We start from the raw sequence: 13,850 nt of genomic DNA on the forward strand, positions 1-13,850 counted from the left end.
GGCCTCCACTGCCTTCTGTGGCAGAGAATTCCACAGATTCACAACTCTCTGGGTGAGGAAGTTTTTCCTCATCTCAGTCCCGTGCCCTACCCCTTATTCAGCGCAGGAGCACAGAACTCTCAACGTTTCTCAGCCAGAGGGCCATTGAGTTAAGTACTTGCCCGCTTGCTTGAAAATCCCAAAACTGCTGGGTTTCATAAGTCCTAGGAGCTAGAATAAAGCCATTCGGACCATCAAGTCTACTTGGCCATTCAAACATGGCTAATCTATCATTCCCTCTCAACCCCATTCTCCTGCCTTCTCCATATGACCCCATGACACTGTTCATTCATTCATTGGTAGCCCCTGAATTGGAGTCCAACCATGTACACCTGATGGAAACCAGCTGAAGGCACATGGTGGCTGCAATTCAGACATCAGGTGCCACAGGGAATCTGCTTGAACCATTTATACCAACTCTGACCTGGCACAGGGACATCAAGTGAATCCAAGGGAATGATTATGTGTGGCTTATATCAGCATAAAGGTAATTTATGTTCTTCTGGATCAATTGGGCTTACGCAAATAATTGTAATTGTTTGAAAGCTGTTTAACATTATATTCTTAATTAAAAATATATAAACACTTTTATTGTTTCATTGGTTTTTAAAAAATGTTTAATGTTCACAAATATCAAGAACAATCAATAGCATCCAATTGAATCTCCAAGCTAGTGCCATATTTTTCACAAAACAGAAGCAGCTGGTCTAGATTAATTCATAGTGATTTAGGCTGGGTCTCTATTCCTTGGAGCACAGGAAGATGAGCGGTGATCTTATAGAGGTGCATAAAATCATGAGAGGAATAGATGCACAGAGTCTCTTGCCCAGAGTAGCTGAATTGAGGATCAGAAACCATAGGTTTAAGGGAAAAGATTTAATAGGAATCTGAGGGGTAACTTTTTCACACAAAGGGTGGTGGGTGTATGGAACAAGCTACCAGAGAAGGTAGTTGAGGCTGGGACTATCCCAACATTTAAGAAACAGTTAGACAGGTACATGGATAGGACAGGTTTGGAGGGATATGGACCAAGCGTAGGCAGATGGGACTAGTGTAGCTGGGACATTGTTGGCCGGTGTGGGCAAGTTGGGCCACAGGACATGTTTCCACACTGTATCACTCTATGACTCCATGACTAGGTGGGACCAGTGTAGCTGGGACATTGTTGGTTGGTGTGGACATGTTGGGCCGAAGGGCCTGTTTCCACATTGTATCACTCTATTTTTTTTTTTTTTTTTTTTTTTTTTTTTTTTTTAATTATTGGAGATAGGTACATAATCTATTACATCATTAATGTCTTACATTTTTTAAATGATAATATTGTCAGTTATAACTACATTGTCTCCAATACTTTTTGCATTTTTCTTCGTTTTTTTTTTATAACTAGACATTGTATCACTCTATGACCCTAAAATCCTCGAATGTCAACTAAGCCATAGACCTGGTTTGACTGGCTGAGTCATAGAGTCACGTAACACGGAAACAGGCCCTTTGGCCCAACTCATCCAAGCAGACCAACATGCCCCATCTAACATAGTCCCATTTGCCCACGTTTGGCCTGTATCCTTCTAATCCATTTCCCGTCCATGTATCTGCCACAACGATCTCCTTTGGCAGCTCATTCCATACACCCACCAGCAGCAGTGAAAGAGTTGCCCCTCTGGTTCCTGTTAAATCTTGCCCCTCTCACCTTAAACCAGTGTCTTCTGGTTCTTGATTCCCCTACCCAGCATATAAGGCCTCAAAGCCACTTTCCTGCATTAACCTCATATCGGAGTAGTTCCTTGAAACCCTAAACTGCTGTCTTCCGTATACTGAGTATATTCAGGAATGTCTGCGGCCCACTTGGACAAAAACCTTTAAAGATTCACCGCCTCTTGAAAGTAATTAAACTTATTTTGAGAAAGTGATCCTGGTTCCAGACGCCCATTTCAGAGGAAAGAGCATCTCTGCATCATCCTTATGAAACATGATGAAGTGCACCGTAAAGAATCACATGCCATAATTAAAAGCTGTGACATTCTCAATGTTTTTTGCAATGAAATGAGTGTATTAAATTTACACATCTGACTTTAAGCACAATGTAAATAGAATTTGTTTCTGGCTGCCTACCATAAAAAGCAGCACATACAGGTCACCATTTTGTACCTTTACCGTAACAGTAACATGACAAAGTCATGTCTCGAATCTTCCAAGTTGAAAATGGTTTCATTTTCTTGTGAAGTTAAGCAATTTTTCAGGTAATTAACAATGTGTGATTCTTGTTAGTTGAGAGTAGGTCGGAAAAGATATGGATTGTGCAGGGTCATTAAAACAATATATATATTCTTTCAATAATACTCTCCACATCTCTCTAAGGAGCTACGTGTTCTACAAAGTAAACTTTGAAAGTATGTGGCCAAAAGACACCAAGTACAAATAGCTCCTATCAAGTACAAATATCACTAAAGGAAATTTTAAAATATATATAATTCATGGAAATTTTAAAATATATATAATTCATGGAAATTGGAGATTATGAATAATTTTGTGTTTTGTAAATGTGGTACTTTAAACTTTGTAAAAAACAGAACACCTGATGATAAAAAAGAATTGCAAAAGCAATTATGTCATAAAAATCTGTGGGAGATATGAACCCAAAAAAGTCTTTGTGGGTTTTGCATTTGTGTTTCTTTGAATGAATATCAATAATTAAAATTGAGTATTTAATTTTTTTTAAAGGATCTAGTTACTTACATCATTAAAGTGCTGGCTGGTCTTCATGATGTATGGCGTTCGTTCATTTTTGTCAAGTTTCATCCATCCCTGCCCAAGAAATTCCCTGAAAGAAAGTGTGCACATTACTGAGTGTTCAAATTGAACGGTTTGCTTTTCTTTGCATTTCTCCAAGTGCATTGCATGCAGCCTTTTGTAACTTTAGACATACCTTTATTACAATTTAGTGAATGCCTAATGGGTCTGTCCCTGAGGCGACTTTTTAGGCAACTGCAGGAGATTATGCAGTCGCCACATGTTCACGGATGGTTGCAGGGGAGTCGCCTTCATGGTCGTGAGGAGTTCCTACATGCTAGAATTTAGAAAATTGAGGGGGGATCTTATAGAAACTTACGAAATTCTTAAGGGGTTGGACAGGCTAGATGCAGGAAGATTGTTCCCGATGTTGGGGAAGTCCAGAACAAGGGGTTACTTGATAGGAGATATTTAAGGATAAGAGGGAAGGAAGTCTTTTAGGACCGAGATGAGAAAATCATTTTTTACACAGAGAGTGGTAAATCTGTGTAATTCTCTGCCACAAAAGGTAGTTGAGGCCAGTTCATTGGATATATTTAAGAGGGAGTTAGATGTGGCCCTTGTGGCTAAAGGGATCTGGGGGTATGGAGAGAAGGCAGGTATGGGATACTGAGTTGGATGATCTGCCATGATCATATTGAATGGCGGTGCAGTCTCGAAGGGCCGAATGGCCTACTCCTGCACATATTTTCTATGTTTCTATGTTTCCCGCATTCTGGGAACTAGTCGCGGCCTCATTATGGTCGCCGTGAATTTTTCAACATGTTGAAAAATTAGCGGCGACTAGAATGAGAGTAGCGAGAATTCTCGAGCCGTGCGTTGGTCGGCAGGAGGTCCTGGTGGGTTGCCAGGAGGTCGAAGTTTCTCAGAAGTTCTTGTAGGTTGGAACCGGTGCTGACCGGTGAATTTCATTGGCTCATTGGGGAAAAAAAGCTAAGCAGTAGTTTTCAGAACCAAGGATAACTGACCAGTAATGTTAAATGTCCGCCGAGCTTCACAGCCGTGTATCTCTGGCTCATTAAAAGTTGTCCCCACTCCTTCTCCCCCCTTCTCCACACTCCCCCCTCCCCCTTTTAAAGTACTTACTGTACACTGTGCTTTAGCTGCCTTTTTACAGCGCCAACCTTCCTGTTCATCACGGTGTGTGCCTGTTTCACCTTGGCTTTGCACCGTGTGAATGTTTTAGACAGGGCTAAAAAATTCAAACGGGCTGGTGAAGGAAGCGATGTGTTTATGTGTGTGTGTTCCACTCTGACAGTCGCCGTTCCAGGTCCCGGTTTTTCAGGCGACTGCCGGCAACTTGCTGGCAATCTGCTGAAAAATTGCCTAAGTGGGACAGGCCCATTACAGAGGAAACTTTGTCAATGTACCTGAACTCTGAACTGTTACTGACTTTTGGCCGGCAAATGGTCGTTACAACAATCACACTGTCACCTTAACAAGTGAAAAGAGAATTTTCAAATATAAACATAAAATGAATTTCTAGTTAATGCTACCACAGCTAATGTTGAACAGGGTGGAGTGTATCAAAGTGTGAAACAGTCCCAAAAAGCTACATATAGTGAATAGTGAAAGGCTTGGATAGAGTGGATGTGGAGAGGATGTTTCCATTAGTTGGATAGTCCAGGACTAGAGTTCATAGCCTCAGAATTAAAGGACATTCTTTTAGGAAGGAGATGAGGAGAAATGTATTTAGTCAGAGGGCGGAGAATCTGTGGAATTCTTTACCACCGAAGGCTCTGGAGGCCAAGACAGTGGATATTTTTAAGACAGAGATAGATTCTTGATTAGTACAGGTGTCAGAGATTATGGGGAGAAGGTAGGAGAATGGGGTTAGGAGGGATAGACCAGCCATGATTGAATGGTGGAGTAGACTTGATGGGCTGATTGGCCTAATTCTACTCCTATACCTTATGACCTTATATTTGAAGAACTGTTGAAATGCATGGTGACAGTGGCACAGTGGTAGAGCTACTGCCTTACAGCGCTTTTGACCCGGGTTCAATCCTGACTACAGGTGCTGTCTGAACGGAGTTTGTACGTTCTGCCCGTGACCTGTGTGGGTTTTCTGCGAGATTTCTGATATCCCCCAAAACTCCCACGCTCTAGGGGCTAGTGGAGTCAAGGGATATGGGGAGAAGGCAGGCACGTGTTATTGATTGGGGACGATCAGCCATGATCACAATGGATGGCGGTGCTGGCTCAAAGGGCAGAATGGCCTCCTCCTGCACCTATTTTCTATGTTTCTATATACAGGATTGTAGGTTAATTGGCTTGGTATAATTGTAAATTGTCCCTAGCGTGTGTAGGATAGTGTTACTCGGGGGAATCGCTGGTCGGCACGGATTTGCTGGGCCGAAGGGCCTGTTTTCCTCGCTGTGTCGCTAAGTTAAGCTGTTTTCAAATCAACTCTGATGAGAAGGTGTCCATAAAAATGTGATGGGAAAATATTTAAAGATCTTAAATATTTAACAGGACCAGAGAATCATGCTTTGGCACAATGAATATCACTCAGATAGAGAGATTCAAATGACATTACTTGTTGCTGTTGGCATCTGAAGTAGAGTTTGCATGCTGAGACCTGAATCGAATTCTCGAAAGAAAACTTGAACTCACTCGTATGGTATGCTTCTGAAAACAATGTGATCAAGGAGCGTCAACTGTTCCGCCATTTCCATGACTGACAAAGTCTCAAAGGATTCCATCCTAGGCCCATCTGTCTGTATAGAATTACATTGTTTGGCTGATTAGTAGAAAATAAGCCCCCATTAGGACTAAATAATAGCATTGCAGATTTGAAAATATTGCTCAGGTAGAAACTTTAATACTAATCGTGTCATAAAATGAGTAAATGCCCCACTGTATTATAAAATAACAATAATAACAATAAACCAAAACCATATAAATGTATTGAAGTTTTGATCTTATGATAATGCCAGTAGTAGCTGCAATAGAAAACAACATTTTATTTTGCAATTTCCTCACAGCGGTAACCTCTAAGCATCAGGGACTATCTCATTATCTTGTTTAATCTATAACACTGTGCCACGGTGAAATGAAAAGAAAACAAGTTTTCCTGAAAATAACCAGCCGAGCAAACAGATTTATTAAAACACTGATACAGCCAAAGAATGTGATCTGGTGTGCACCAAGTGAGCCCCTGGAAGTAATCAATGTGAAAAAAAATGCAATTTTATCTTTCTTATCACTATTAATAAAGTTTGTATTTTAAATATTGGTAAAATATAATTATTACAACCAGGGTCAAAAAGCTAATTTCTTTGATTTTATTCATTTATTACCTATTTTTTTCATATGGCCTGAAGATAAAGTTTGACATATCATTAAATATTATCTGTACGTTAATGCATTTATGGGCCCAATAGGCTGCGACAAGTAAGACGTTTACTGTTCTATTGTTGGTACATATGACAATTAAACACTCTTGACTCTTGATATGGCTTGTGGAAGTGTGGGTATTTAGAATCCATAAATTACACTACACTAGAACAATAGATTATAAGGAAAGAGGGCACTTTAATTGAAAGAGTTTGTCTCATTTTTCAAATTGTGCTTTAAGCTGCAAGAGTTTATAATGGAACTAATCTGAATGTTACTTGATATTTCTCAGGTTAATAGAAGCCACAGTTAGGATATTCAGCAAATATACTAGTATTATTCCAGTCAGTAATTTAAGTTAACTCCAGCTGTCATACCCTTATTATTTTGCTTTGGATTTAACACTGATTACAATGTAATGATATTTCATGACTTTTTTACATGGGAGTTATGAAGTAGCTTGGACATCCAGACATTGTGCTGACAGGAGTTTGGGCCAGCTGAGGTTTTCATCATGAAACAAACTGCTTGAGGAACTCAGCGGGCCAGGCAGCATCTGTGGATGGAAATGGACAGGTAACGTTTCATGCCTCCTCCATCTCCCTCCACAAATACTTCTTGATATACTGATTTCTTAACATGAGATTTCAACATCTGCAGTCTTTTGTGTCTTGAGGTTTTCATTATTGCTTTAATAATTAATACGAAATTTAAGATACTTTCTCAGTTTTCAAAACATGACAATACCTTGTAGAGTTTCGGGTGTTGTGGGTATTCGCACAACAATTTGACCTAGCGCCGGTAAATAATACTGAGAAACCGCAAGGAAACAACTGTGCATGTTCTGGCCGGTTCAGGGGCACAGTATACAAACAATAATCTCACCTTCAGCCACAGATGGACATTATTATTAGATCAGCACAACTTTATTCTCAATTCTATGGAATATATATCATGTGGCCGCTTAGTCAGAATGATAATTAGCACTAGATAAAGTAATTTGTGTTGTGTTGCTTTGCCAATTCGGAACTGAATCAGGCGGCCTAAACAACATAGTGGAGGCTGTCATTCCCAGCATCTTGAGTGGGATTTGGATTGAGGCATCCATTGCTAACTCATTTGCCAGTAAGGGGAATAAACGGAAGGCTCATATATTGTGTAGAAAGGAACTGCAGATAGACAATAGACAATAGGTGCAAGAGTAGGCCATTCGGCCCTTCGAGCCAACACCGCCATTCAATGTGATCATGGCTGATCATCCCCAATCAGTACCCCGTTCCTGCCTTCTCCCCATATCCCCTGACTCCACTATCTTTAAGAGCTCTATCTAGCTCTCTCTTTAAAGTTTCCTCGTCTCCATTCTAAATGGCCCACCCCTTATTTTTAAACTGTGGCCCATGGTTCTGGACACCTCTAACCCTTACCTAGCCCAAACCCTTAACAATCTTATATGTTTCAATAAGATGCCCTCTCATCCTTCTAAACTCCAGATGCTGGTTTACACCAAAGATTGACACAATTTGCTGGAGTAACTCAGTGGGAGAGAAGGACTGGGTGACGTTTCATGTCCAGACCCTTCTTCGGACTCAATGGGTGATGTTTCGGGTCGTGATTCTTCTTCAGACTCATATATTGGCTCATATACATATACAGGCTCATATTTTGGGCAGATCAGCAGATTTTAAGTAAATATTTTTAATTTCATATTATTTTTAGTATGTTAAAGTCTATTTCAGCAACTAAGTTACAGGGAAAGGTTGAACAAGTTAGGTCTTTATTCTTTGGAGCGCAGAAGGTTAAGGGGGGGGGACTTGATAGAGGTCTTTAAAATGATGAGAGGGATAGACAGAGTTGATGTGGATAAGCTTTTCCCTTTGAGAATAAGGAAGGTTCAAACAAGAGGACATGACTTCAGAATTAAGGGACATAAGTTTAGGGGTAATATGAGGGGGAACATCTTTACTCAGAGAGTGGTAGCTGTGTGGAATGAGCTTTCAGTGGTGGAGGCAGGTTCGATTTTATCATTTAAAAATAAATTGGATAGGTATATGGACGGGAAAAGAATGAAGGATTATGGTCTGATTGCAGGTAGATGGGACTAGGGGAAAATAAGTGTTCGGCACGGACCTGAAAGGCCGAGATGGCCTGTTTTCCGTGCTGTAATTGTTATATGATTATATAATAACCGTACCTAACAAAATAAGATATAAAAGTAGAGTTAGTGGAGAAAAGCAGGATGAACTACAGTCTTTATGAAATGATTTGTTGATAGTAAAGCTGCTTTATAAATGTTGTTACTAAATTAAATTCAACACTACTTTTGTGGGCTAAGTATTTTTTTATACTTGACACACTCACCATCTGTAATAAAACTTCCATCCGTAGCTGAGCATCATCCAGTTCATCCTGTGAGAGTGCACTGACAGAGAATTCAATGTAGATTAGAATGAGATACACCACAGACATTGACAACAAAATCAATCCATTGACCTATTTAATTATTAAATATACAGATTCATTGATGGAGTAATTACACTCTGCAGGTGAGAGTATATTACAAATGCCTGCTTTTGTTTGAAAATAGTTTAGTTATTATTGTCACGTGTACCAAGCTACAGTGAAGTGCTTTGTTTTGAATGCTATCCCATCCCCAGTCAAATCATATCATGTGTATAATACATAGGTATAATAGTGAAATGATTGCCATGGATAATGGTAGCTTCTGGAAAGTACATAAAGAGTCATCACGTTCTTGCAACCTTCAAGACTCAAGTCTCTGAAATCAAGTCTGACCTTGGCTAAAGAGATTGGTTTATTTGGACATCTGGCCTTAAAATGGGAAAGTAAGAAACGCACATCTATTGTTAATTCTGCTTGAATTGGGAATCCATTTGTTTTGAGTGTATTAACACACTTTTCAGTATTCTTCAGACCTTCTGATATTGATATTAGATCATGTATCAATACCATGATCCATTGGGTTCAGTGGATATTTTAAAGGCAGAGATAGATAGATTCTTGTCTAAGAAAGAAGCTGGTTTAAACCGAAGATAGATACAAAAAGCTGGAGTAACTCAGCGGGACAGGCAGCATCTCTGGAGAGAAGGAATATTTGTGGAATTCCCTGCCATAGATGGCAGCAGAGGCCAAATCACTGGATGGATTTAAGAGAGAGTTAGATAGAGCTCTAGGGGCTGGTGGAATCAAGGGATATGGGAAGACAGCAGGCACGGGTTTCTGCACCTATTTTCTATGTTTCTATGGGTGGTGTTTCGGGTCGAGACCCTTCTTCAGTTTCTTGAATAGTACAGGTGTCATAGCTTATGGGGAGAAGGCAGGAGGATGGGGTTAAGAGTGGAAGATAGATCAGACATGATTGAATGGCGGTGTAGACTTGATGGTCCGAATGGCCTAATTCTATTCCTACCACATGACCTTATGTTGATAAGTTTAGTCCAATGAATTAGTGACTATATTCTAAAGGGTACAAGTCTGAACAATATACAGTGACGTTATAGTGAAGTTACTTTGATATGACAATGGTAAAGAAACTTGTGAATCAACTCATGTCATAACTGAGTGAATGATTTATTTTCTATGAAAATATATTTACTTCTCCAGGATGCTGAATTATATCATTTAGCCCTTGGACTGGGTGAAGTATACATATGGTGATCAATGGACTCATTTTATAAATTTAATGTGCAGAATTTTTAACGACTTGAGAATGTGGATCTATGTGACACAGAAGAGATATTGGTGGGAGAAGAGATCTCGCGTATGAATATATTAATCCTTTTGTTTCTAAATTTTTAATTCATTTTTTGTTTCTTGTTTATTTCTAGTTTGTCAAAGGAGAATGCACAAACTCCGTACAGGCAAGCACCTGTGGTCAGGATTGTATCCGGGTCTCTGGCGCTGTGAGGCAGCAACTCTACTGATGTGCCGTTCTGCCGACCTTGTTGTATCATTATTACCTGATCTCTGTTGGTCCGGAAAAACAAATAATACGGTAAGGTTCTGGAACCAAGGGTGCTGGAAAATGGGTGTTCGACCTGTATTTAAGCGTTATCTGAATGTGGTCCTCATAGACGTACCTCAACAAGGAACTTTTAGCAAAGTCAAAAAATGTTACCTTAAGATGTTGGCCGTGGCTTTCCTTTCTTGGGGCAGTAACTCATGGTCACGCATCACTTCCTCTAACAAATTTACAACATTTGACTTCAGTTCACCGTTCATCTCGAAATCCTGAGCAATTAGAAAATAATAAACTCATTAGTATTCATAGATGGAAGCCTGTGTTTTGTCGGCATCCTGTTATTTGAAAAGCTCTTGACATTCTTGTGTAAACATTTCCTTACAGGCAATTATTTCTCAGACTTGAAATGCAAGTCTCATATTATTAAAGCTTTTACATGAAAACCCTTGCAGAACACAATTAAGAAAATTCTACCTGGCAGCCAAAGCAGGCTGAACATCAATAGCAAATCACAAGACCAACTTCTGAATATTTCCAAGACCAAAACATATTTTTCATTCTGATCAAAATTCAGGCCAAAATAGAACAATCAAATGTCATCGATCATCAGGTTTTCTTTGTCCAAGAACGGTATACACATTTAACTTACAAGGAATTTGAAGTTTCAATGCATCAAATGCTCAAATGTTCGTGCTGGTCACCCAGTTACACATATTCCTTAACATATCCTTTCTCTAGTCTAACAGGATACAACCAGTGCATCTATTTTAGTTCTAGTATTCGCATAGTTCTTGCTGCTTCCAATAATCAGTCACGGCTTACTTTTTGCTTACTTTGAGCATCATTGGGACAGTTGAACTTCAGAAGCTCATATCATAGATTGGATGTAAAGTTAAGTGCAAAAGCACTAGCTCCTGGCAACTACAGCAGGTGACATATACCATGTTTTTCTTTGTTGGGTAATTCAGTTTCTTCCCAGCTGTTATCAGGCAACCGAACTACCAACAACTAGAGAGACATCCTGAGCTACTATTTACCTCATTGGAGCTCCTCACACTACTTTTAGTTGAACTTTACTGGACATTTATCTTGCACTAAACATTATTCCCTTTATCACATATCTGTACACTGTGGATGATTCGATTGCAATCATATATTTTCTTTCCACTGACTGGTTAGCATGCAACTAAAGCTTTTCACTGAACCTCGGTACACGTGACAATAAACTAAACTAAATTTATGTGAATACAAAAACTCAATTGAAAATGGGGGACATGTGCTTGAGTGCTTAATTTCCATTTAGTGTCCTCGGCATGTTGAATTTTAACACACAGAAGTGCGTTGATTAGTATGGGTGTCAGAGATTATATGGAGAAGGCAGGAGAATGGGATGAGGAGGGAGAGATAGATCAGCCACGATTGAATGATGGAGTAGACTTGATCGGCTGAATGGCCTAATTCTACTCCTATAAGTTATGAACTTATGAAGACCCTGGACATGTGCTGTGACACCACAACAACTGATCAGAATTCTTCATGGCACGAAGTATGTGGGCTCCTCACACTAGAGATTTCTACTAGTGAATATGAAGCCTGCTTCGTGTTGACTTAACGGTAGCCTGCAACAGGAGGTCCTGGACTGACAGGGGAACCAGATACTGATGGCTTCTCATAGAAATATAGAAAATAAGTGCAGGAGGCCATTCGGCCCTTCGAGCCAGCACCGCCATTCACTGTAATCATGGCTGATCGTCCCCTATCAATAACCCGTGCCTGCCTTCTCCCCATATCCCTTGTCTCCACTAGCCCCTAGAGCTCTATCTAACTCTCTCTTAAATCCATCCAGTGACTTAAATCCATCCACTGCCCTCTGTGGCAGGGAATTCCATAAATTCACAACTCTCTGGGTGAAAAAGTTTTTTTCTCACTTCAGTCTTAAATGACCTCCCCTTTATTCTAAGACTGTGGCCCCTGGTTCTGGACTCGCCCCACATTGGGAACATTTTTCTTGCATCTAGCTTGTCCAGTCCTTATATAATTTTATATGTTTCTATAAGATCTTCCTCATCCTTCGAAACTCCAGTGAATACAAGCCTAGTCTTTTCAATCTTTCCTCATATGACAGTCCCACCATCCCAGGGATCAATCTCGTGAACCTACGCAGCACTGCCTCAATCACAAGGATGTCCTTCCTCAAATTAGGAGACCAAAACTGCACACAATCCTCCAGATGTGGTCTCACCAGAGCCCTATACAACAAGTAGTCAATTTAACAAACCCTCTCGTGGACTGTTAGCCCCATAGCGGCAATCTCCATACCTCCAGGCTCATGATCCTCACCGGATCACCCCAAACACCCACTGACTTCTGTCCAACTCACCCAATGGCCCATCTGAAACCTTCCCAATCAATGATTCCAATTCCCAACATCCAACCTCCAATTCCCTCAAATGGCGGTCCTATCCTCCGAATCAAAGGCCGGCACCACTTCCAATTATTGCACCTCTCCCTCCACCAAACCCTGACCACTGGACCGACCATCGACCAATTCACACCCAGACCTGTCTATTTCTTGAATGATGCTGACCTATCCTTTGGATCTCTGTCCCAACTGTAATTCTTAGCAATTCTGGTCCATGACATGATATTCAATGGCCCAACAGGCACCACTGTAAAGTTAATGCACATTTCTCAATGGACATAGTTGTCCGTTATTAATATTATGAAACACTGATGTCCAAATCGTACAAAGTTCCCATTGATATAATGTTTGGTAATGTGAGCCAGATGTGTCTCATTCATTACAGTTAGCACAAGAATTACATGCTAGCCACACCTAAATACTATATGAGGCCCTGCAGTAATGAGTTCTGGCTCTGAATAGCTATGGCAAATGCCCTTGTAAAATATGTTGTTGCTCACTCAAAATTCATCACTCAGTGTGTGTCCTTCCAATGAAGTTTTATTTTAATCAGCTAAGGCAGTATATTGGGTACGCTACTAATATGCAAGGGTCAGGCCCATTATATGTTATAGGAGCAGAATTAGGCCATTCGGCCCATCAAGTCTACTCTGCCATTCTATTATGGTTGATCTATCTTTTCCTCCCAACCCCATTCCCCTGCCTTCTCCCCATAATCCCTGACACCTTACTAATCATTGAACCAGAGATACGACTTTGAATCCTGGGGAATTTATATTAACAAAATTAAATAAATTTGAAATGATCATCTAGAGTCAGGAATGGTGACCATGAAAGTTCAGGATTTTCATGAAAACCTCTCTGGTTCACTAATATCTATCAGACTAGGTAGGTGTGAAGAAAATCTGCCATCTTTACCAAGTCTGGCTTTTGACTGAGCGTTCCATTCTACCTCCCTTCCATTGATTCCATTCGGCAAGGCCAGCAGCATAATAAAGGACGAGTCTCATCCCGGACACTCCCTTCTTCTCTCCTCTCCCATCAGGGAAGAAGTGACATTTCGGGACGAGAAAAAGGTCTGTCCGAAGAAGTGTCTCGACCCAAAATGTTACCCTTCCCTCCAGGGATGCTGCCTGACCCGCTGAGTTACTCCAGCATTTTGTGTCTCTCTTCGTCCATGCTGTATGTCCCATTTCCATACTGTTTGATTTTATTACTCTAATGTTAATATGTTGGAAAGAGTTTAGAACAGGTTTCCTCAAATAATGTGGGCTGCCTTTT

General features: G+C 40.4%; 1 protein-coding gene across 1 annotated transcript in view; it reads right to left on the reverse strand.

Moving 5' to 3' along the window:
• Positions 1-13,850, reverse strand: part of rasgrf2b (Ras protein-specific guanine nucleotide-releasing factor 2b) — a 220,075-nt gene that overhangs the window by 20,856 nt on the left and 185,369 nt on the right. The window contains exons 18-21 of the mRNA XM_055631130.1: positions 10,304-10,416; positions 8,527-8,587; positions 5,446-5,549; positions 2,776-2,860 (exon numbers count right to left, since the gene is read on the reverse strand). Coding sequence (XP_055487105.1) covers positions 2,776-2,860; positions 5,446-5,549; positions 8,527-8,587; positions 10,304-10,416 — 363 coding nt within the window. The remainder of the gene's footprint in view (positions 1-2,775; positions 2,861-5,445; positions 5,550-8,526; positions 8,588-10,303; positions 10,417-13,850) is intronic.

This window comes from Leucoraja erinacea, chromosome 3, assembly GCF_028641065.1.
Source record: "Leucoraja erinacea ecotype New England chromosome 3, Leri_hhj_1, whole genome shotgun sequence".
Taxonomy (NCBI): Eukaryota; Metazoa; Chordata; class Chondrichthyes; order Rajiformes; family Rajidae; genus Leucoraja; species Leucoraja erinaceus.